We start from the raw sequence: 25627 nt of genomic DNA, 5'->3' as shown, positions 1-25627 counted from the left end.
AATACATTTAAATAACAGATTATTTCAACAAATGTAAATTATCATACTTTTACGAAAGAAATCAGGTTTAGTATATAAAATCTCAAATAGAAAAACAATTTTTCTATTATGTATTTTTCAGGGAAAGAAAGAGACCAGTGTATTAGGAGATAAGTCATATCGATGTTTTCTTATCACATCACGTCAGTGCCTATCTTACGTCGCAACGCTATAAAAATGTCAGTGCCATGTCATGAATAATACTTCGGTTAAATTTCTAAGCATAAAATAAAGCCGAAGATGAGCCTTAAAGAGTCAACTGGTCAACTGGGAGATTACTCCCAGTTGACTCTTTATTTATATAATACTTTACGTATACTGTTGCTAGTAGCTGCGCTATATTTAATACTGGGAATTTATTTAAGAAGAAGAAGCCTTACTAAAATTTTAAATAAACTTCCTGGTCTTAAACTAAAATTTTATTGGATTTTTGGTCATATTCATTTAGTTTTGGCTTGGAGATTTCGAAAAAGTCAAGTATCGCCACACGTATGTAAGTAATGTTTCTTTAAACGTTAAAAAATCTAACACAGTAAAAATTTAAAGATGGTTTTCTAACATAAATTATTTAATAATGTTTGAATTTTAAATGTCCTAAAAATGCATTCATAGTTTTACGATATGTGTAAAGGAGTTCTAATGATTTAAAAACATTTGTTTTGTTTGTCAACGAACATGATTATACTTCAGTTCACTATGTTAAGATATTTAAAGCATATTCCCAAATATTTAAAGCATATTCCATATTTTTATATCCAGTCTTTTGGATTCGATTACTTGTGCTATAGTAAACCACAGGAGAGGTTGTGCCTAAAGGGAACAGTGCCTTCAGAAAGGACACTTTAAGAGAAACTGGCTCGTATTTCACATTACTTTGAGGAAAACCATGAAAACATACATGTAGGCAGCCCTGTGTCAGGGATTTGAAACCGGGTTGAATTATCAGTATTCAGAATTTTTTTTTTATCAGCCCCTGCTGGGTTTCAGTGTTTGATTAATATCACATCAGCTGTGAGCAGGAACTATCAAAATTTAGGGTGCTACTTTGGTAGACGGTTGCACGGATTTTGGCGATTTTTTGGCGAGCGATACGACTTATGGTAAACCCATTGCTAGACAAGTTATTTATGGTAACCGATACTTTGTTGTCATTTTATTTAAAAAATAATGCGTTTTATTATGCATAAACTCAGTGTTTTAAATATTATTTATGACTTCTAAATAATAAAAATGAATTTAATTTTGCATTTTTATTTGAAATAAATTTTTATTGTTTATGATATTTTATGGAATTTTATGTTGTGTGTGATGTAATGAATGACGTCACATTATTTTAAAAGTAATTGGTTTTAATATCTATAAATTTAATCTAATGTTTTAAACATTATTTATGGCTGTTAAATATTAAAACACAATTTAATTTTGCATTTTTTAAATATGATTTTATTATGAATGATTATTTAAATAATTTTAATTCTAGGCGTGATGTAATCAGCTCCCTGATTGGTTACTGAATATTTGTGCATTACCGCGCCATTTTAAAATTTTATTATTCATCTCTTCGAATTCCTCAGATTTCAAAGCAAATGGATGTCTCCGTTTCGAAGATGAATGTTGTTAGTGGTAATTACCAAGAATTATTGGTATCGCCATAAAAAAATTGCCGTTTGAGACCTTATTTTGGCCAACCTGGATTTCCTAATCAAAGATTTATTTATTGTTACAAGGGTCAGAGGAAATTTATTTAAAATATTTGAAGGAAACCTCGCTAATTGCTTCTTCAATGAAGTGCGAGAAATGTGGATAACAGATGAAGATTTTTTTTTCCCTGGTGCTTATCAATATGCGTATAGTAAAATGCTTAAAAAAATGTAAGTACATATTTTTCTTTTACTTTATTATTCTATACTTCAATTTTTATTAAAAATTTAATACATATTTTTTAAAATTTCCTGAGATATTTATTGCTACATGTTTTAATGTTAAATAACTATATCCTATAAAACTTATTTTAAAGGATTTGAATTTAAGTAATTGAAAAATTTTAATTCTTTTAAACGTTGGTATGATGTTTTTAATTCAATATTCAATTTAAGTAATATTTTATTCCAATTAAATGTTGGCGCAATGTTTTTATTCTATTATATGAAAGTAATAATTTAACCTTACTTTAGCATTTTATACTCTTAGTAAATGTATTTATTTACATTTGTCAGCCATCTTAATGAAAACAACGTTTTCAACAAAAAATTGATCCATTATTTTTAACGATATTTATTTTTTTAAAGTTTCGAATACTTTACTATACTTGAAATATGTAAAAACAGCATTTTTCAAGATGGCTGACGACTGTAAAAACCGCGCCAACAATTGCGCCAATGTAAATCGCCAAAAACCGTGCAACTGTCTACCAAAGTAGCACCAAATTTAGTTTCGATAATGTGTATAATTCATTTTATATTTCTCTTAAAGCTTACTAATTTTAACTTCCTATTATAAGAAAAATAAGCTCTACCGAAACGTTCTTTAGATTTCTGAATTTTTTAACTTTCTTGATTTCAAGACTTTCTTCTTTAGTTTTGAAAGATTAAATTTCCTCTCTCTTTTTTTATAACAGTAAAACCGATCGCTGTCAGTTATATGTCTTCAAATACAGTTATACGTAATTTGTTATCAGAACTACGTTCCTTTTCATGCGGTAAATGATTTCTATCAAATAATTATATATTTGGTTTCACTGTCTACCACATATCCCAGAAGAAAATAATGGATACTGTATTCTTTTTTCTTTTTTGGAAAAAAAATCTCTTTCAATATTTCCTGAGTAGTTAGTCGGTACATTAAATCTGCCAGTATAACAGTATATACTGTAACACGTGAGCTGTAATTACAACTACAAAACACGTGAACTTCTTTTTTCTCTTTTTTTCTTGCCACCCTTTTCTTATGAAGTTATTCTTTGTTTATGGAGTTTTTAGAACATTCAGAACCCACTGTTTTCAAAACAAAGACGAAATTCGTCGAGATGAATGACGAATTTAATTTCGAGTTTTATTATTGAATGTGGACTGAAGTAAGAATAAGTGCATAAAAATTTCCATCCCCCATAAATTTGTCTAGGCAAATTAGTGCTGTGTCTCTTTTTGATTAGTATGAATTTATTTCTTGGTTCCTGGGTCATGATTTACAAATTTAAAATGTACATAAATAAAATTTGATTTCACTATGAACGCATTGATGTCAATTTGTATGTTCACTAATTTATTCTATTATGGTGTAGCAACCGTGTCCTACATTGCTAATAGATATTAAACTTATATTGCCAATAAAGTTTTATGAAAACAGATGCAAACGACAGAGTACAGATTAAACTCACAGTTTATAATTACATTCAGTGAAATTTCTGAAGTTGTATTTATATTATTTTCAGATGACTTTCTCTTTATAAATGGCTACATGCAAATTTTTATAAAGGAAAATGTGACAAATATTTGGCAGTTCTACATTCCTTTCATAACAGTCTACAAGGCGGATTCTGTGGAAGTGAGTAATATAAAGTGTTAAAGAAAATTTGCCGTATAATATGCAACTTTATTTATAATTTCAAAGCTCACAACTTAATTTCTATTTCTAATATATATATATATATATATATATATATATATATATTACCAAATTAAATATCTTTTAGATGCACTGAGTATGTTTTAAAATAGTATTTTCGTAATGTGCCGCTATGTTTTCGTTAAAGCAAAACCTTACTATGTATTATAGCACGATGGTATTGCAGCAAGTAAAACGGTTTTAATTCAGTGTGATAATCAAAGAAAAATAGTATTATTCAATTTAAATATTTAAACAAATGAAACGTTTCTGCTTCCAATGCAAAAATTGGAAGCAAAATCGTTTAAAAAAGTGTGCTCCCTACTTCCGCATTTGGAAAATTTAGATAGAAGCAAATATATTCTTCATAATATATCCGTTCAGGGAAAAAGCTTACATTTCCTTGGCTGTCCATAGTAAGAAGGGAGCAGTAGCGTGTGATAGAGATAATCAGCTCTTGCAACTGACAAGCCGGTTTAAATTTCTGCAGCGTATGACAAAGCTATTAGTCTACCCTAAGCTGTGCCTTTTCCGAGTTTCGTGTCCGGAAGATCCAGTTTTGAATCTCAGAGAAGGCTTGGATGTTTGCAAGCGTACACTGTCTGTGTGGCAAGGAAGCATCAAAAATCGAGAGATTAGCAATAGGGAAATTCTCGGACAATACCCCAGGTGTTTGTCTTTCAAATTCCATTCGGGACGGAAGCTTAGCGGTTAGCAACGTCTGGTGATACCTAATAAATGTGTCTACTTGGATGCACAGGTGCTTCAACCTCTGCTTATATTGAAACGCTGTTGTTGTTCTTGCAAACAAGAGGAGTTTCCGCTTCCCGTTTTTATGTGTCAGGCATGAGAACTTTCAAAATATGTCAAACAGCGCCATATTACTAGTTTATTAATGGCAGATTGCTGATGAAACAGCAATAGCTGAGAGTTAATTTTGAAGATACCACAGGTAACAGAGAATAAATCTGAAACAGGAATAAGAACCTAGTAATAAACAATTTTCCTTTCGAAGCAAAATATAACGTATATGTACAAACAAAGAATTTTGGCTTCAAGATATTATTTGAAAACCTCACTGCTAATAAAGCAATGCAATATGAAACAATTTGCAATAGTTTTAATTTTACAGAACTCTAAGCAAACACTGAGCGAAGATTAGACTCAGAGGACATTGACTTTACTGTCTTGTAGCTGTTCTAATTTCCGTTGTTAGGAATTGAGTCATTTCCATGCATGCTGTCATAGTATAAGTTGATAGGAAGTCCATACAGCTATTGGAAAATCCATGGCTCAAATTTCGTTGAGAGAGTAGATGATTTTTTTATGCTTCCTTTTATGGTCCAACATGTTTAGTGCTACCATTTGTCTTAATAATACTCTTTCTTGGTACCTTTCTTATAACACATCGGTCAGCAATTTCCCAATTCCATATTCAGGGCCCTAATTTTTGCCTCTAAGTAACTTCAGTTTAAAAATTTTTATTATAAATGATCGAGTGTCTAAGACTTTTCTAGAAGACATTTCTTATTTTATTTCTTTAAGAAAAGCCGTGGATCTGCGACCAGCTTTGCAAAAGATACTTAGTTGCTCTGTCGTTCTGAAGCAAGCTGTACATCAAGTTAACATTCATATATTTTAAAAGATCTGTGGAAAATGATTATATTTGAAGCGTAAAAAATCATTTCCTTGCCTTGTAGAAGTAATATCTTTCGGAACACAACACTTGCTTAACTTTTGATATTTATCAAAGTATTGACAGAATACCTCTTTCGGAAGCTCTCAAAGACTATAACCCCGCATCATTTTGAATATATTAAACTATTTGAAAAAGCTTTGCCTCTAGAAGGAAAATAGGACAGACTCTCAAAAAATGAGAAATCTGATATATAGGGTATTAGTGGCATTACAGGGATTTGTTTCTGTTCATTGCAATCCGCGCATCTTTGCTTAATATGCCACTGGTGCTGAATAATCAATTGATGTTTTAACTCCGTTTGCTACATGAAATTACAGCAGTTGAAATATGCTGTCATAGATAGCATCATTTTATACATTTGTTTTACAGAAAGCACGCTAACGCCACCTACCTGCAAAATTCAAGTGTTGCAAATTTCGCGACAATATGCGACTTTTTCGTGAACATCTTAAACAGAGCAAAATAATGTTAATAGCTACAAAACTTCGTTCGTTGCGTCAAGTATTTTGCGTAACCCAAAAATTATATTTTGGGTGCTTCACATTTTTTTACTTCCAGTTGTAATCTTTTTTTTTTTTTTGGGTATAGAATTATACTTCAACGAATTTCTTTTATTCTTTCAGATGATACTGAATCATAGCACCCAGCTGAAGAAAGCTTGGTTTTATGATTTGTTACATCCTTGGCTGGGCTTAGGTTTATTAACCAGGTAATTAATTTTTTTATTGATTGAAAGGTGTGAGAAAATCAACAAAATTATCATTCACATATGTATTATTTCATTTACAAAGTTACGACACAAAATGGAAAAGTCGACGAAAGATGTTGACGCCAGCTTTTCACTTTAATATTCTGCATGATTTCTTGCCAGTGATGAACAAAGAGTCAAACATTTTGGTAGAGGTTCTAAGAAAGCACACAACCGAAAAATATGTGGAAATAGTTCCTATCATTACTAAGTGCAGTCTTGATATAATATGCGGTAAGTGAATTCAAAATTTAGAAACCCAATTTTACTGGTATAAATATTTAACATAAAAAATAGTGTTTATTATTTCATTTTTCTTTAAATTTGTAGGAACTATTCTGGGAGCTGAAATATGCGCTCAGACTGACGAAAACTGTCCGTATCTCAATGCTCTCACAAAGTAAGGAAACTTTTATATATTCAGCTAATATTTATAAGCTTTGTAATTTCGGCTAATCGTTTTGCAATGAAATATGTTGAAACCACAGAAGAATTGCAAAAAAATTGATTTCATGAGTATAGGAGGAAGCTATATACACATCTTGCACAGTAGCCGTAATATTGTTATATTTGGAGGTGTAAGACTTCTGTGTTGCGCTACGTATTACATGGCATACCAGATATGTATGATAGTGATGAGATCTGGTAATATAGGACTTGAAGACTCTGTTAAATGCTAACCGAACCTTAATTTTGTACATCTAGACTTGCCCTGTCCTGTTAAAAGTAACCCAAAACATCAGAGGTTGATCTTAACAATATGGTAACTGGTAGTTTGGCGACATTTTGGAGGCGATAAACATCAGGGGTTGATCTTTACAATATGGTAACTGGTAGTTTGGCGACATTTTGGAGGCGATAAAGGTTACTACCTGGGACTTTGGTAATAATGTGAGCAGTACTCAGTTCCGATTACGCATTATTTTGTGTGAGGGAAATGAGAGATCATGGGATATGTCATGTGATATTAATGGACGAATTACGGTTCTTTAATCGGAAAAGGGGGGAAATCGGGAAAAAATCTGGAAATTTTGTATTTGGCTTTATTCTGTGTTGTGTGAAACAGTGTTCGTGAATTTTTGAATCCCATGGCCGTAACTAAAGTGAATTCGAAATGGGTATTTAGTGGTATTGAAAAGGGTAGTAATAAATGTTTCTTTAAGGTTGTGCGAGATAGAAATAAAGATGTTTTATTAAGTTATTTATTTTACCTGGTACCTTGCTGTGAAATATAAGTATGATTTTAAAGATCCTGAAACAGAAAGAAGAAAAGTTTATGAGACACGTAATCAAGATTCTGAAGAAGATTAGGTAAATTAGTATTTTTAATTATTTGAGGATATTATTTTTATGCATTGTTCTAAATGTAAGGTGGAAGTAATGGAATTTGGTATTATTGGGAAAATTGTTATTAGCAATGATTTAGTTTAAAGTAATTAGGATTGTAAGGTAATTTTTATTAATTTAATGTATGTGCTCATTTATATTTTAAGTAGTGTTTTTGAATTTAATTATATTTTAATTAAATGATAGTTATTTTGTGAATTTTATGTTTGTAGGAATTTGGTATACGTTTTAGTTGAAGTAAACGTGCATGGAAATAATTTAAATATCTGACACTAAGTATTTGTAATGGTTGCGGTATGAATTCGTTGGTGACGTTTATAATGTAATAGATGATTTAGAGGTAAAAGTTTTTGGATATTTTATTTATTTTATATGTGGAAATGTTTATATTTGGAAAGGGTAAATACTTTTTCGCGATCAGGTAATTTCATATATGTTATTTTTACCGGGTTTAAAGATTGAGAAAATTGTCATGTATTTTCGTGAAATTTTTCTAATTTATGAGAAAAAAGCAGTGTACATGGATATAGTGAAGAGTGTGCGCAATGCCATTTTTGTGCAATTCTGGAATGTTTTTTTAAGTAAAAATAAGTCGGCGTGTACATGGTTTATGTGTATGTGTTATTTTGAAAAACGCGTAAGGAGTATGGTATTGTGCACTTTTTCCCAATTTTGCAGTGAATATTTGTCATGATTAAGCAGTGTTGTTAGATAAAATTTCTAGCATTAGTGTAATTCGGCTAGTAGATTGTTGGAAGAAGTGTTCAGTAGATAAAAAGAAAAGAAACATGTCTTTACTTCGTGAAGACAAAATGGCGGCGGAAAAAAAAATAGAGGGTTGCTGTAGAAGAGTTGGTCGCCAATTTTCGCCAAAAAAAATGCCAAGTTACCATAATGTAAAGATCAACCACATCAGGAAGACGAAGCTCTGAACTACTGCGATAGTTGACGTGACAAATTCACTGACTTCTTCCGTTTATTTGTTCGCGTTCACTATTGTATGGAAAACCAACGCACTGCAACTGGTAATCAGATTTCTATTTTATTCACTTTTCAGGGTTTTACTTTAATTTTCTAATAGTTTTTTTATTTTGGAACAAGCCTTTCTTAAACATTCTAATTTCACGGCTAAGTTTCCCTACTAGAAGGAGTTTTCTGAATTACAATTTATGCAAATGAGGTAGAAACGGGTATTTAAGCTCAAATCTGGGTCACGTCAGTCGGAGAGCGTGTTCTGCCTTTCGGCCACGTTGTTGCCATTAGTCTAAGCTTCGACGTGACTGTTAGTATACGCCTGCGATCTTTAAATAAGGGCCAACTCCGTTAGTTGTTTCTATGCAGCTTCGGCTGATTAGTTTTATTTAGCATTAGGTTATTCTTATATTTTCTATTTTGAATTAAAGCCCAAGTGAAGGCTTACTGTGGTCCCTAGAGGGGCCAACTGTTAATTCATATTAAGTGTGAATAAACGGTAATTTAATCCTTCTTTGGCCGTGTTAATTACGCTACAAAAACGCAGCGAATAGTCGCTACACAATTCTTCAATATTCTGGCTTGCAAGGACTTCTAATTTAGCTAGGATACTACAAATTGGTTTTTAAGCATTCTTTATCTTTTTACCTTATTACGAGGTTTTTTTTTAATATGTACTTCGTTAAAGATCCGAAGGACCCTATCCCTGAAGGATAACTTCCTGCTTTCCTGGAGGAAGTTTTTAATGCAAATGACTCATATTTACATTACACATGTGCAAAAACTAGAACATATTTCATGCAGCCAACCCATTCGCTGGGATTCTAACCGGGGTTGAAATCGCATTACGACTATCTGTCTGTTACTTTTTCAGGTTTATATGACAGGAAAGCAAACATATACTATCTACATGTATAGTACTTCGCAGTTTTTATCCTTTCCTTCAACTTCGGAGGACAAAGTAAGAAATGAGTTTAGATAAATCCTTGTTAACAGTGGAATTTATTAGTGAAAGATTCCAGTAAGCAGAACTCTAATTTGTATCAAAAATAATTTCTTGGAGGATTAATGTAATAAATTGGCTGTTTAGAAACCAAGTGAAGAAAAAAAGATTTATTAAAGGACTCTGTTTTCCCATCGAAAAGAAATTCCATAGAACTAATAAATATAAATATGTATTTCAATCTGCATAATGCCTTGCTGACATTCATTGCTAATTGGCCATTCCTTACGATTGAATCTTTTCTGCTAAAATATATTTAAGGATCAGTAATAATTGTGTGGTGATGGTAAAAGTACTGCCACTGCCACCTTCGTAACAGGCAGATAATAAAGTTTCTATTATCTGTTTATTCTCTTACTTATAACGACAGCGCTCTTACAGACGGACGTACAGTTGAAATTTCACTGTACTTTCAGAAACAGAAGACGAAGCATTTATAAATTGAAAAGAGTTATTAGCGTCAAATGCTTTTCACACAAGCTAAACATAATATGATATTGCTAAAAGTTTTTAAAATTCGAATTCTTTTGTTAAAAAAAACAGTAACTTATCTTCTGCATATTTTTTTTTTTCGTTTCTGTTGATAATTAATGAACTTTTTCCCAGGCTATCAAGCGCTGCGTTTGAAAGAATGCAAAGGCCTTGGTTGTGGCGTTATTTTATTTTCCAAATGACTCCTATCGGAAGAAGTTTTAGCCAGAATCTCAGAACTCTGCAGGATTTCACTAATGCAGTAAGTAATAACATTTTATTTTCCTGTTTTAAATAAAAGCATTTCTACTTTATTTGTTGTTGTTGTAACTTACCTCACTTGTGTGACAGAATCGTCAGCACAAGCCCACGGAATTCATCGTAGCAAGGAGTGTCATCCCGAATTGCGCTTGCAATCGGCTAGTTGCAAAACATGTTAATCCTGCGTTGAAGGGAACAGAAGATATTTCGAGTGAATTGTGTGCGTGCAATTTGGAAGGACCTCTTACAGAAAATAAAATGTACCTCTTCATGCTAATTTCCGAGACAATCGAATCACTTCCGAATGCATTCTATATGCTTCATATTTCTAGTATTCGTATGCGGAATCCTTAACATTTGCATGCCAGAAATCAGGAAGTGATACGTTTATACAATACATACAATCTCTGCTTACACTAAATGCCACAATAATGTTACATGTAAACGTTTCCTCTTCTTCAAAATTTGTTCCCCTTGATTATTGATCACGCGTATTATACTTTCTACACATAAAAGACCCATGCAACTCATACAAAGTACACGTGATGTAACTATAAAAGAAATGTTTTACTTTTAAATTTATAGTTATTGACTTTCATACGCTTGTTTGATTTAAAAAATCAGAGCTAATTTTTTAAGTAATATACTGTACATGGTATAGGCGTAATATGTTCATTATGTTGTATTGGCAGATTTGATTCGAATCAACTCCATGGAAATCTGAGTACGGGTACTTTACACCTGTTGTGTATGTCTACACGAAATTTAAACTAAGTTAATTTTAATTTAAACCTTTTACCCTGTTTCGTTCATTCTGATTTCTGATGCACAGCAATTTACTAGAAACTAAATCAAAGAAAATGTACATTGGCTAACGGGAAGATGTTACAAACAAATAATCAATACACGTTACCTGTCATTATTAAAGTTGAAGTTGATTAGCTATTATGTAACTATTCTAAACCTATTATACTTAGACGAATTATCGCTGTCAGTACCAAACTGGCCAGTTCTTTATCTGGGCATCTTTATCTTTGGAAATACTCAAGGAGGAAAACGAAAGTTTAGTCTAAACCTTGTAGAACTGTAAAATTTGAAATATATAAAACGTATCCAATCCTTTTTTTCTAAAATCTTATACAGAAACAAATATAAAACTTTAAATTGATCTTAATACTGTCCGACTGCTACGTGCACTCCCATTATCTGCTCGAACTGACATTTCCTCTCCAATTCTGTCCTTCCGGTGTGTTAAATGGGACCTAGTTAACTATATTTCAATAGCATTAAGTTATCGTCAAGTCAGATAGCAATGTTGCAGGAAATATCGCAAATGAGGCCGTAAGGAGTCGCCATTGGTGATGTTTTCAAATGAATTCAGTAAGAACCGCGAGCATATTATATCTAATAATGGTTCAAGAAATTGATCTTTATGGTCCAAGAGTAATAGTGCATACAAGGATCATTCATGGCATCAGAACGTTGCTGCCGATCTTTGTATCAAAGTCCGACACAAAAGTACGGAAATTGTACGGAACATTGTACTGACATTGCGCGGAAATACTGCTGGGTCACGTTGTTTTTCCCCGTATCTTTTTTATTTTGCGTAGACAACAGTAAACACCAACACAAGAAAGATGGCGTGATTGAATTAACCATAGAACCGGACGTGCATATTCTTACAAACTCAGTATCATAGAACATGACACATTCCGTAGATATAAAGGACAGAGAAAACCAGAAGCTCAGAATGTGCAGGGATTTGTAAAGTCTTGAAAGGATAATGAGAAATATCCCAATTTTTGCTTCTAAACAATCTTATACAGGGTATGTATTCAAATTCAAGAAGCGCATATTATGTACTATGAAGTTTCTTACCGTTCACGAGTCAAGGTTATAAGTTATTTCTCCCGCCTTCTTAGCATGCCTTCGTGGTGTAGTGGTTAGCACGCCCGACGCGAATTTGAGAGGTCCATGGCTCGAGTTCTGGCGAGGGCATTGCACATTGTTCATCTCTCCTGCTTCGAAATAACCTAATAGCTCTATAGTGGCTTCCGAACTGAAGGTGGTGAATGATGATTCTTCCCCACCAGGATTTGGCGACTAAGTCCCCTAAAATCCCAGGCGCCCTTTAAAATGGGGAGTATATAAGGTATTTCTCCCGACTTTCTCTCAGTGCAGTTCGAGTGGTCCGTTAGTTCGAGTCCCGGCGATGACATTCCTCATTTTTCATCTCTCCTGCTTCCAAATAACTTAATAGTTCTACAAGGTTGCATTTGTTGTTCATTATACATACTCTATGATACTCTGTATTTTTTCTTTCTTTGTTCTTTAACAAGTGTGAAACATTGTAAATATCGCAACAAGCTAAAGTTATACTCGAATGTCAGTTTTATAACTTCAAATAAGAAACTACGCATTGAGAAAGATATGAAATTATCCTTTTTTCTTTAAAATATTTGAGGATTCAAAATAATTTAGGAAACTATACTTAAATATTCGATTAGACGATTTGTATCGCTCTTTTTTCGATCATCTATGAAAAAGGCTTCCAAAAAATGGTGCTATAAAATTTTGCAAAACTGCAAAATATTCAGTATGTTAATATGTGCAAAAGGCTCAGTTTGTAAGAATTACGATGGATTTAAAACTAAAAATTTAAAGGAAGAATTTCGATCCTTCTAAAATCAAGAAGTATCAATTTAATATTCCCCTCCCACAATGCAATTTATTTGCATTGTGGGAGTTCATTGCATTGTTTGTTTTTATATTATTGTTTAATTTAAAATAAAAAACAATCATAATAAATATTTAAGAATATTTGCTTAAGTAGTAGAAAGCAGATTCCAGGTGATTAAAGATTAACTTGGCTGAACATTGTATACTGTTTACTGATGTTTCATTAGTTTTCTAAGAGTAATAGGGCATGATGGTTTGACATTATAAGGTATTTTCTCCCTCCTTTCTGCATGCCTTCGAGGTGTAACTGTAGCATACACAACGCGTATTCGAGAAATCCAGGTTAGAGTTCCGATGAGAGCATTGCTCATTTTTCATGTCTGTGGCTTCAAAATAACGTAACGGCTCTACAATGGCGCCCGAATTAAAGGGTGGTAGATGATGATTCTTCACCGACAAGATCTGTCGAATGGGTCCCCTAATCCCCAGCAGCCATTTAAAAGGGGCTTTCCTATCTCCTTTCTGCACGCCTTCGTGGTGTAAAGGTTTGGCGCGTATTCGAAATGTCCAGGTTCGATTCCCGGCAAGGAGGGTTATAACTCATTGATCATTGTTCTCGTCTCTCTCATCAAGAAAACTTAGACTCTACAACATGTTCCTTTTTTTGAGGGGGAAGGAAGCAGAGGGAAAACTAGATAACCTGATGCTCAGTGAAAGATGAGGAAATAGACTATTGCACATATTATAAATTTTTATACACAAAAGTGCCAATCTGTGTAGCGTAAAAGAACTCGTAATTAAATACGTGATATTTTACTGCGGGGTGAATTTAAACAATTCATTAGGGACGAAAGTAAATAAAAAATGAGGAGCTCTGATTTGAATTTAATTCGCAGTGTATTAAATGCTAACTCCTAATAAGTTTGTTTCAATTTTGTTTTCTAATTGCATACTACTGAGTTTTTAACGTCAACTGAGAAAGTCAAATATATCGTCAGTAATTAAAGAATTTATTACTCTAACTTCCTGCACATTTAATAATGCATTTATCATCCCGTCAAAGTCTTTACATTAACCTAAAAAATTATTAACAATAAATCAAATTTTACATAAATATGTTTCGGTGAATATGGAAGCGTGTAAGTTAACTATCTTCATTGAGTTGATGACAAGAAAATTGAATCAATAACTCCTAAATGATTATAGATTGTCGCAGAAGTATGTGCTATAACTCAAATTACAACCCTGATATTTGAATTTTCCTAGGTAATCGCTGAAAAGAAGAAAGAAAAATTGGAAAAGAAAAGAAAAGGTGAGACATCTGTTAAAGAAGAAGATGCAGATGCTTGTCATAAACTCAAGAAGAGAGCGCTTTTAGATCTTTTGCTCGATGAACATATAAATAACAATTCTATTACTGAAACAGAAATAAGAGAAGAAGTAGATACTTTCACGTTCGAGGTATGTATTCATATGAAATATATATAAGAGTTTTTAACTTAAAAATTTGCAAATTCTTTCTTACTAGACATAAAGCAACATAGTAATTTAGGTTTGAGATTTTCCAATGGTTGATAAAAAATCTTTGGAAGACTGAAATATTTTCAGTTGCCGACTGTTATTCAAGGATTAACTGTGAGTGGAAAAGAAATTTGTAACGCAGAAATATATCAACGTTGCACTCTCGTCAATACATTAAGGAGTTTCTTGAACTAGGCAAACTACCTCTTGTGCCAATCACTTATAATTCTGTTTCCTAGGAAATATTAAAAAAAATTGTTTTAATCAACTGCAAAAATTTTTAACATAATTCACTAGTATGGCGAAGAAATATGTGCCTATAGAACAGAGAGGAATTCTCCTTTAAAGAAAATTTTTTTTTTCTTAAAGTCGAAGTGACAGAATCGCGTGACTGCATTTTGAATTTTATTAGTTATGACGCCACAGAGTTGTCAAAGTTAATGAAAAATTCTATCACGGTATCAAAAATGGCTGCAAAACTCAGCCAGAGTATCTTTGCGAGAAGAAGAAAATTGCAAGTTTCTTCAGTGTGATTTCTTCAGTTGTGCGAAATGACAACCAATCAAAGCTTCGATAGCATCTATTGCTTTGATGTATAGCTTTAAAATAATATGAAGGCCCTTTCTGAATATTTTTTGGTTTAAAAGTTCATAGTAATTAATTTAACGATTTTAGTATATTTTTACCTTATAATTATTTTATGTGATTTGCTTCTTACCATATGACATGGCTTTATATTAATAAACAATAATTTGTTAATTTTATTCATGATACTTTTATAACCAATGGGATCTTGAATTTGCAGATAACTCACTAGTGAATATCGACCTCTTGATCCTCACTGACCCCCCTTTCAGATTTTATCGACTCCCAGAGCCTCAGTAGCGACCCCTCTAGAAACCTCTGAGTTAGATTATAATTTAACAAGTGACAAGTTAAATGGTTTATTTGTGAAATTATTTCAGAAAAAGAAGTGGACCAAAAGTAAACTTTCAGTTTTGTGCACCGATAAGTCTGCTTTCTTTCCCTCTGGCTGAATTGCTTGTTTTTGCTTAGAAACTGTAATTTAAATTGTAAAAATCGTTTTTTAACTGCGTATTTGATGTTTTTCTGCATTTCACAATTTTTAATGTGTTTTTGCTTTGCCCCAAAGGGAAAACTGAATTAATTGATTGAAAAATAGATCTGTAATGAAATTCGAGGAAATAAGTTTAAATGGAATGCAGCAAAAATGTGTATAATTTAATAAACCATACAAGGAGTCACGTGGTGATCACATCAGATTTTTTTATCAAGAAGAATAAAGCACAGTGGTTTCAAATTTATTTCATACCCTCCAAAGCCCCCGATTGTCTAACGAATCGAATAATGCTTTAATTAAACACCAACTAGCCTATCCATTGTAACATTTAGAACTTAGTAATTTCAGTAACTTGTGAATGGCTACAGTTTGGATACACACAAAAACAGAACTATGTTAGTATTTCAGTTCTCAATAATATAAACTATTCTATATTTATAAATAAATAGTTTAAACAGTTAAATGTGCACCCTAATTATTTTATGCCTATGCTCTGCTAGCTTTCATCCCCTGGTTTCCAGCCCCCACTTATCTGTTTCCAACAATTTTTGTGATGTGTATTGATGTGTTTTTTGTGTGAATACTGATATTAACGCCCTGCCAGAATGCTAATCAGATAGCGCGCGTGCATTCAAATTAAGGTCGAAAGAAGTGCTATTTAAGCGAAGGTTTTGGAGATGATTCAAGAGCGTGTTATGCATGCTTGTAGGCCACGTTGTTACTCTGAACTACTAGAGATTTGATTCTGTGGCGTTGAGTGCTTCTAGCCATTAAGCTTGTTTCCGCCGGCTTATACGAGTCAGAGCCTTCCTTCACGTAAAATATTCTTGTGAGTCGTTAGGCTAGTTTAATTATTTTTGAGTTGAATATTACCTGTTTGAGTTATGCCAGAAGTGTTGGCTTTGTGTAAGTCCAAGTGGGGCCACCTGTTTAACTATATGTGATTGAATAAAGGGTCCTTTACAATCTTCTTCTTACTTTTCTGTTGTCTTAGGACCTGAGGATAATTTCTCGTACAGTCTTCAAGGGCTCGTTAGTTTATGTTACCAAAAAACACGAGGCTCTATAAGCTCATTAATCTTATAATTATCTTAAAACTAACATCGAAACAATTCGTAGAATGCAAATCGTAAAATTAGACCTTAATAATAAGTCTTATAACATCCTATTGGTTGCATTACTGGAAACCTGGAGTTCACGATTTTAAATCTATAAAAATAGCATTTTACCTATTTTCCAATATAAAAGTTTTAAACCTTGGGATTCCATTTTAAATTTCTTTATAAATCGTTGCCATTCCTGACTTCAAAGGATAATTAAATGAAACATTTTGATGCTTTCCTGTGTTTTCAAATACTGAGTTAGTATTTTTACATGTTAACAGTTCGGATAAGCTTTGTGAATAAATATGCGAGAAAAGCAAAAATTTAACCAAAAATGTAGAACCTCTTTCACAAGCAACAATAATTGTTACAGGTGAAGATATCAGTTGCAAAACCATATATCTTTATCATCCGAATACTTTCATCAGTTTACATTCCAAATATAAGTAGTGTAGCAAATATAAAAAAAAAAATGCAACTCTCTATAAACGTGAACATTCAATCAGCTGATTACGTCCACTGCACACACTCGTTTTTTCTTCGACTTTTCTAATATAAGATCATTATCTATCTTTTGAATATTTATTTATGTAAACACTTATTTCTAAATTCCTTGTTCTTTTCTTTAATATTTGAATTTAATATTTTACTTATTTTAATATAGTATGTTTAATTCGGTTCAATATTATTGCAATAGGATTTATTTTATATTATATTGATTCAATTTTAAAAATTATCTCGCAGGGTCATGACACAACGTCGATCGCAATATGCTGGTCCTTGTATATGATTGGTTTACACCCATGGGTTCAAGACAAAGTACACGAGGAATTGGACTCGATCTTCTGTGAAAGCAACCGAGATGTGACGATGGACGATATAAAAGATATGAAGTATCTGGAATGTGTGGTCAAGGTAATTCATAGTTAATACTATAAAGTAATTATATCATTCCTCAGTGTATGCTCATACGGTATATGATTATCAGGTGCAGCTACAAATCTGCATATCCATCGTTCGTATCCTGTCGAAGGGTAGCTGATTTTTTATGTTGCCTATTTTGAACAATTCTGGAGGACTTTACAATGGGAGAAAGAATTAATATATGGTGAACGAATATACGTCATTATCTGAATTAAGTCATGTCTATTTTGTTTCTTCTCCAGTAACTTATCAAAACGGAGAGAATTAAAGGCATTTTTACATTCCTTCCTGCGTACTTTCGTAGTGTAAATGTTTAACATATTAAACTATAAATTAAAAGATTATTTCGAATTCTAGATAAGGGATTTAAAATTTCACTTTTCCGGTTCCAGGAATAAGGTTGCGATTTCACTTTTCCGGTTCCAGAATAAATGTAAGAGTATTTCTAGAGTTACTATAAAAATCTTATAAGTGAAAATAATAGATTCAGCTTTTTAATAACATTTTGGATTATGAGAAAAAAATTATTTTTTCTCTCGTAAAGTATGATGCAATTGGTTTCGTTTATTTGACTAATACAAATCATGCTAGAGCTTTCTGCCGAAAAGGATGGATGCCTTCGTGGAGAATTTTCCGAAGAAAACTGGCTTCTATTTGCGTTACACATGGCGAAAGCCATGAACTACCAATGTTCAGCGAATTTACCGCTTGGCCGCGCGGGTTACTAGTCTAATTTTACTGCTATTCGACCGTATTGTTACGTGCCTGCTAGTATTGGCCGGTGATCCCAAATAAGGGCCAAATCTGTTAGTTAATTCTATGCAGCTTCGGCTGATTTTATTTTAGTCAGTATTATATTAGTTTTCTTATTTTCTAGCGTTAAAGCTCAAGTGGAGACTTATTGTAAGCCCGGGAATCTGTGCATTTATTTTGAGTTAGAATAAAGGGGTAAACTTAACCCTTCTTTGAACTCTTACTCAATAGAACTCTGCGATAAGTCACTACACAGTTCTTCGATATTCTAGCTCCCAAGGACTTCCAGTTTAGCTAGGATAATACACAGCTAATCCTGAAAGGGAGCTAAACCAAAGAATCTTTAGAGATTCTTTGGATAAACCATACTAATGATCAGTTCATTCACAAATTACACGATGACCTTTCACTCTTGCATTTTCCCATTTCAGGAAATTTTTCTCCACAAAAAGAGTTTTCAAACTTGTTCAGTTAAACGCGCGTATTGTAATAAAATTATATCATTCTTAGAAAATTATGTTATAAAGATGAAGTTTTATTCATTTGCACCTTTTACTATTTCAAGATTTTTCGACAAAGAATGAATTTTTAAAGGTGTCGCAATTAAAATGATAACTAATTGCATACAACATAATATAAATTTATTATTCTTGGACAATCATGTTATCCTTGCTTTATTTGTGCTTTTATTTATTTTGAATTTCGCCCCCCAAAGAACTTTTAAACTTGTATACTCCAAAGTAAATGTTAGATTTTCTTGCTAAAATTTCGAAGCTATTATGCTTATAGTTACCCAAAGTTCGAATAACGAAATAAGTTGGAGTAATAGACAAAATGCAAGAATATATCATGAATGAAATTCTACATATTTTTATATATTACCTAAAGAGTATCGTAAATTAAAACTGAAATTATTGACTGATTCTTTGGTACCCTCAAAGAGTAAATCAAAACTTCAGCCTCTATATGAAAACAGGTTAAATATATGTGGTAAAAAATTCAGAAACAAAAGGATTCACCCAAATTATATAAATATTATGTTGCCAGTTGAAATGAATATTGCAGAGGAATGAGTCGAAACTTAAGGAGACTCGTCAAGAGAGTTTTATAAATAATTTTCATACGCTATATAATTTACTATTTTCTGAGTGATTTTCTGTAAAAGAAAGTTTCAAAGGAATCCTTGATATTCCTTGATAACAGATATATCTTATATATATCTGGTATATAATTTGTACATAATGTATACTGGATTCAAAAGCATACTCAACATAGATATTTTAAAATACACCAGAATGTTCCACGTGAATGAAACATTAAAATCGTATTTATATTAACGGAATACAGACATATATTTATAAATGATTGTGATTTACCTTAATTTTTACATCCTTTTCTTTAAGGAAACGATGAGATTATATCCTTCAGTTCCTGCAGTTGCACGGGAAATAACAGAAGACTTAGAATTTCGTAAGTATCAGCTATTGCATTTCTTATTGCAGCTGTACATTTTGTGAAACAATTGTGACATTTACTATAACTTTTCACATTACAATGATTAATTGTATTCTAAAAAATCTTTGGTAAAAGTAGTCTGTTTAACATGAAATATTTCCCTGTAAGCAAGTTACAAGTTTTTATTTTTTATGCTGTCCTTTATTATTTTCGCTATTTAATTAAAATTTTTTCTATTTCTAATGGCACGTTGCTAGACAACTGAACATCAAATAAAGTACAAAACAAAGACGAGACTATATATACAGGGTGATTTGCTACCAGACCGCCAAACTTGGAGAGTGCGTAGGGTGTATAGAGATACCTCGGAATCGCATAGGAATGTAGAGTCGCAAATGCCATAGCTGCGAGCTGTGGTTAAAAGAAGCAGAGGAAAAGAACAACAACACATTAAAGGAACTGAAAACATTTTATTGAAAGGTCGTACTACAACAGGTGTTCAAAATTACAACTAGAAATCGTCAGGCAGGCCTGACAGTTGCGCTGCTTGGAATTTTTTGCGTTTTGAAAGGCTCCTCCTAATAATCTTGCGGTAGATGGCACTGAACGGATCCTGCTGGAACAGCCATTATACTGGAAGTCGTCATTTGCAAACCGTTTCCCGAGGTAATGACGGTGAACTGGTCGACAGGCTGATGGTATATGGAGCTGCGGATTGTAAGGCTGCTCGGCTGTTGTACCAGGAACGTTACCCGAACATGTGTGCTCCACATCACATGACCTTCGCAAGAGTGAAAAGAATGTTACGTGAGACTGGTTGTTTAACGAGAGGTGCAATCAATGACTTGCAGTTTCTAAGACTCTAACACAGGCATCATAACGAACGCGCGACGGACCACCAACCCCGACTCCGTAACTGAAATGCGTGTAAAATAAATGACATTAGTTCACACACATTTTTCAATAATAATAATGCACTTTGGTGTTACTTTAAATGAGTTTTAGTTTATTATGTTTATTATGTTAAAGCGAGAAAATATAACAGAGCATTCAAAATAATTATATTTCTGTGAAGCAAAAGCGATTTGTTTAATTCTTTCGAATTACATATGGCGATTTTCTGAAATTAAAGCTAATACGAGATTAATTTAGACACTGCATAATCTTCCTAGATAGTCAAACATATTAATCTTCCATCTTTAACTCCACAACGTGATAAGAACAAGTTAAATTCACAGCACATGACCTCCTGCTACCGTGGTTAAACAACGCACAATTTGCCATCATATATATAAATATGTTTCAATTATTAGTAAGTAAAAACGCTTTATAAATAATGAAATAACCAAATTACCAAACTATCCTTGATAACTTCTTCACTTAATGCATGAAAATTATCAAATAAGTCTTTCAGTCAAATATCCAGCATCTCTGTAATTTTATAGAAATTTAATAAACTTCTATATTCATTTCAAATAACGACATAAGTGTCTCGTCCCAAAAAACATTAGTCATTTTTTTTAATTAGTGCTTTCTTACAGAGGGTAAGATCCTTCCTAAAGGAGCCACATGCGTGGTGTTTACGTACTTTCTCCACCGCGATCCAGAAGTTTTTCCAAATCCAGAGAAGTTCGATCCAAACCGATTCTTGCCGGAAAACTCTGCTGGAAGGCATCCATTTGCTTACGTACCTTTCTCTGCTGGTCCCAGAAACTGTATAGGTGAGTAATTCGTAAATTGAGAAGGTTTTGATTGAAAAATTATTATTGAAATTTCTCAGTGAGTTCCAAAACAAGTTTTCTGGGAAAGTTCATTTACTATCTAAATTTACTTCATTCACTGGTGATGTAGATGTGCGTATATTATTCAGTTACCTGGACAGTTCGCGCGCTGTTTCTGAATTTATTTTATATATAAACATCCTGGATTATATATAAATATCCCAACCCTAATAGAATTCTTCATACTACCGTATTTGCATTGTTAGCCCAAAGGAGAAATTTGCCCAGAAAGGCTGTTAACTTCGTTTTGGCATTTTGCCTTGATTCACTATAAACGGAGAATCATTTCTTAAATTGTTGCCACCAAATATTAGAGCCCTGTATTATATTGAAAGAAATTAAATAATGAAAAATCTGCATAAATGTATGTATGTTTCTCGCATTGTGATAAAACAACGGTACCTAGAGCCATCAGATTTTGGGTACTTTTCGGTTTCGCCGGCGAAAATCTCGCCAAGCAGACTTTATTGGCGACAACATACAGTATACACATAAAAAATATTTAAAATGTTAGTTCTAAGTATTTTTCATTTTGAAGGCATAAACATTTTAATATCGTTTAAAATTTTGTAAAAAGCCAATAAATAAAGACAATAAATTTATAAAAAGACATTAATTTAAGAATTTACTGTGCTATCAAAGTTCAACATCCTGATTCGCCGGTTCATATCACGTGACCACGAGTGATCTCATCTCACGTAAACTATCCTACAAAAGTCTAATTCTCTCGGTAATTATCTCATTATGGCTGCGACTTGTTTTGAAAATGAGGCGTAAAAGGTTACCAGCGAGGATATTCTGTTTGGCATCAATTGTACCATTATTGCAGACTTTATCTCCTGCCCCGGCAAAACGGAAAAGTACCAGATTTTGAATACCGTACGTCTCCATCCCAACTTGGGCATCTGGAAGACCAAATTCGGAATTTGAAATTTGTTTTATTATCGATTTCATATTTTGTAACGCTTTAACGAATTTTTGATTTACAAACTGAAAGATTTCAAAGCGAGAATGGCAACACAGTACGAAAAAAAAACATTTTTATCTCCAGCGCGCAAGACCAGTGTATCGGAAATACCAAAGATATGCTTATTTTAAAACTATTTTACGATATTGCTGTTGAATTGTATTTTATGGTTTAAGTGCGAGGAACATGATATTTAATATATAAAGGTAACACACAAAACTTTAAAAATAAAAACTTAATATAAAACAAAATGTAATATATAATCTAAAAGCTTCAGATTTTTCTTTCTTTTTTCATGAGCATTATAAAGTTTTAAACCATTAATAATTTTTAATACATGCATTCTGTCAGACGGCATGTGTCTTCTTAAGTTGCGAATCCTATGAAGCATCTGCATGCGAGATCTTCAAACTAATACACTTATGATGGTAAGACTTTTAAACAGAGATTATAAGATTAGGACTATTCAATTATGGCAAAGCACACGAGGGCTATCTGCCTAAAGGAAGGGATGCCTTCGTGGAGGACTTTCTAAGGGAAACTAGTTAGTATCCACGTTACACAAGGGGAAAACCACGAAAACGCCCATGCAGCCAGCCCGTTCGCGAGATTCGAACCTCGGACCGAACTACCAGTGTTCAGCGTCTTTACTGCTCGGCCGCTGGTAAGCCCCAGAGATTATAGAGAAAGGTTATTTAGAGATGTTTCAATGAAGCGAGCAAGCAGATATAGATAGTATTTTAGATGACAAATGAATTGAATCTGAACAAGGAATGTATCAACCTCATCAGAAAATATTGACAACTGTAAAAGCGAGAATTAAAGAAGCAAAAACTAAATTATGTGAAAGTAAACATATTTATGGAAAATAACTTTGATGTTTACTAAAAAAAATTATTTCAATAGTATTTATTTCAGTGCAGTAGACTCTACTTCATGTGATTCCATTTGTTTACGGCCATTTTGATGACACTGAAAAATGAGAAAAATTATCCTTCAAAATAACAAAGAAATTTTAATAGTTTAATATAAATGTATCTAAAATATATAAATATATATTTTCACACCAGTTTAACTAGAGAAAGGCGAAAGTTAATTTATCAGCTGTTCATTCGTCGGTATTGCAAAAGTTCATTTATGAGCTGTTACGTGTTTTTCACAAATTATTTACCGATGTTGTACTCCTAATCTTAATACCTTATGTCAGCGTTTATAATTAATTTACCCATTTCATCTTTACGTTCTTCAGGAAGTTCATTATTTGATGTGCTTGGATTTGTTTCAGAAACTTCCAGACAGGTACATTCTTTCATTTTCTGATGTCTGAAGAAGAGATATCTGTGTTCTCGAAATCAGCAGGGTTAAAAATCTGCGCCAAACTAAACGAAAAGTTGCTTTTTAGGCCTAATTTTAAATGGTTGTTTAAGCTAAAAATGATAACACTTTGTTAGCTATTTTCTTCCTCCTTTCTGAGTGCCTTCGTGGTGTAATTGTTAGCATATTCGACGCGTATTTGAGAGGTCCAGGTTCGACTCCCGGAGAGGGCCTTGCATATTTTTTATGTCTACAGTATCGAAAAAAGGGTAGAGTTTAAGCGCACTTGTAATAGATCTTAATAATATTTGCTTTTAGGAACAATTATATTACATAAGTCATGTTACCCTTTGTATATTCACAGTCTACATGACCAATTACGAATTAAATTTCTTGAAAATTATAACATTCACTTCGGAAATAGAAAAGTTTGCATCGGGTATGAGCTCATTTGAATTGAAACTACTTAACACAGTAGCTACAGAATAGCTTTCTGTGATATCTCAGATACATTTAGCAGCTTGCCGAATGAAGAATAAGCGATGTTGGGGACTGAATCTTGTCGAAATACAATAATGGCATGAGACATTAGAATATGGATACAAGTGTGTACATCTTAAAGTGTGTGTGTGTGTGATTATGGCAAAGCCTTGAGGGCTATCTGCCTAAGGGGAGGGATGCCTTCGTGGAGGACTTTCTAAGGGAAACTGGCTCGTATACACGTTACACATGGGGAAAACCACGAAAATGCCCATGCAGCCAGCCCGTTCGCGGGATTCGAACCTCGGGCCGAATTACCAGTGTTCAGCGACTTTACCGCTCGGCCGCTGGTGGGCGATACATCTTAAAGACACCATACAAAAATATTGCATTGTATGCCAGTTTATATGATTTTTTATCTTGAGTATAACATATCTGCAACTATGAAAGAAGTTTTCAATTTAAAGTTTTTTAACAATTCAGAAGTTTTGATTCACCACTCGTTTTTAGGAAGCGCAAAATTTCAGATGAGTAACTGCATAAGAAAATGCATTTTTTGCATTCTAAACCTCAGTCGCATGCAGTAAAATAAACCAAATTTGAAAAATTGCGTTTGAAAATCGATTATTATTATTTAAAAAGTGCAAAGTAACTGCATATTTCAGTCATTAATAAAATTAAATTCATTTAATAAATATTGAGAAATTAGTCTAACTGGGAAGATCGTTTCCGTTTTTGCTCAAGAAGTTTTTTCTTTTTCCAGGCCAGCGTTTTGCTATGATGGAAATAAAGACAGTGCTTTCATTTATTCTGAGGAATTACCGAGTGCGGTCCTTAGATCCTAGAGACAAGATCCTTGTGGCAGATGAAATAATCCTAAGACCCAAGAATGGTCTGAGAATCGAAATTAAACCTCGGAGTGAAAGTGCCGCTAGTCATCCAGTTTACTACTATCCATGACTCCAAATACGTTTGCTGAAAATCTCTTCTGTTTTGAATAGCGAAAGTGCACAAATTTGAAGCTCTTATAAAGAAAACATTTACCATTATATATATATATATATATATATATATATATATATAATACGTTTAAGACGGTTAAAGGTTCTTCAGTAACTTTATCTTAAATGTAGAAAATTGAGCTTCATATAAGAGTGAATAGTGTTCAGATAATCTAACAAGTTTACGTATTTCAATATGCCCAAAATTTGTTGTTCTTCGTTTTCATTTGAAATTATCTAAAATTTTAAATTATATCTTTGATGTTTTAATCAGAAAATTTTATCTTTCTAAATTTTCATTTTTCTTTCAATTTTGTCTTGAAATTTGCTGTTTTATCAAAACTTCTTTATTTAACATTTTATTTTCAAGTTTCAGGTTATAAATGTATCTTACGAAATAAACTTTATTATCTTACACCAGTGAA

The 25627-nt window shown here is 32.7% G+C and overlaps 1 protein-coding gene across 2 annotated transcripts; it reads left to right on the top strand.

Moving 5' to 3' along the window:
- Positions 1-236: 236 nt before the first annotated feature.
- LOC118194678 (cytochrome P450 4V2-like) lies at positions 237-25627 on the top strand. Of its 2 annotated transcripts, none has more exons than XM_035365850.2 (11): positions 237-532; positions 3470-3582; positions 5965-6050; positions 6133-6323; positions 6420-6489; positions 10018-10144; positions 14089-14283; positions 17272-17442; positions 19608-19674; positions 21201-21380; positions 24965-25627. In XM_035365850.2, the coding sequence occupies exons 1-11, from the start codon at positions 280-282 to the stop codon at positions 25159-25161; spliced, it is 1650 nt and encodes a 549-aa protein (XP_035221741.2). In that variant the 5' UTR covers positions 237-279; the 3' UTR covers positions 25162-25627. The 2 variants fall into 2 exon arrangements, with proteins under 2 accessions (XP_035221741.2, XP_085678763.1); XM_085822637.1 differs by lacking the exon at positions 237-532 and adding an exon at positions 1593-1910.

The sequence above is a fragment of the Stegodyphus dumicola genome, chromosome 8, assembly GCF_044657685.1.
Source record: "Stegodyphus dumicola isolate Sdum_Otavi_A_Nest chromosome 8, ASM4465768v1".
NCBI classification, from domain to species: Eukaryota; Metazoa; Arthropoda; class Arachnida; order Araneae; family Eresidae; genus Stegodyphus; species Stegodyphus dumicola.
Note: the sequence above shows the minus strand (reverse complement) of the source record. Positions and strands in the feature narration are given on the sequence as shown.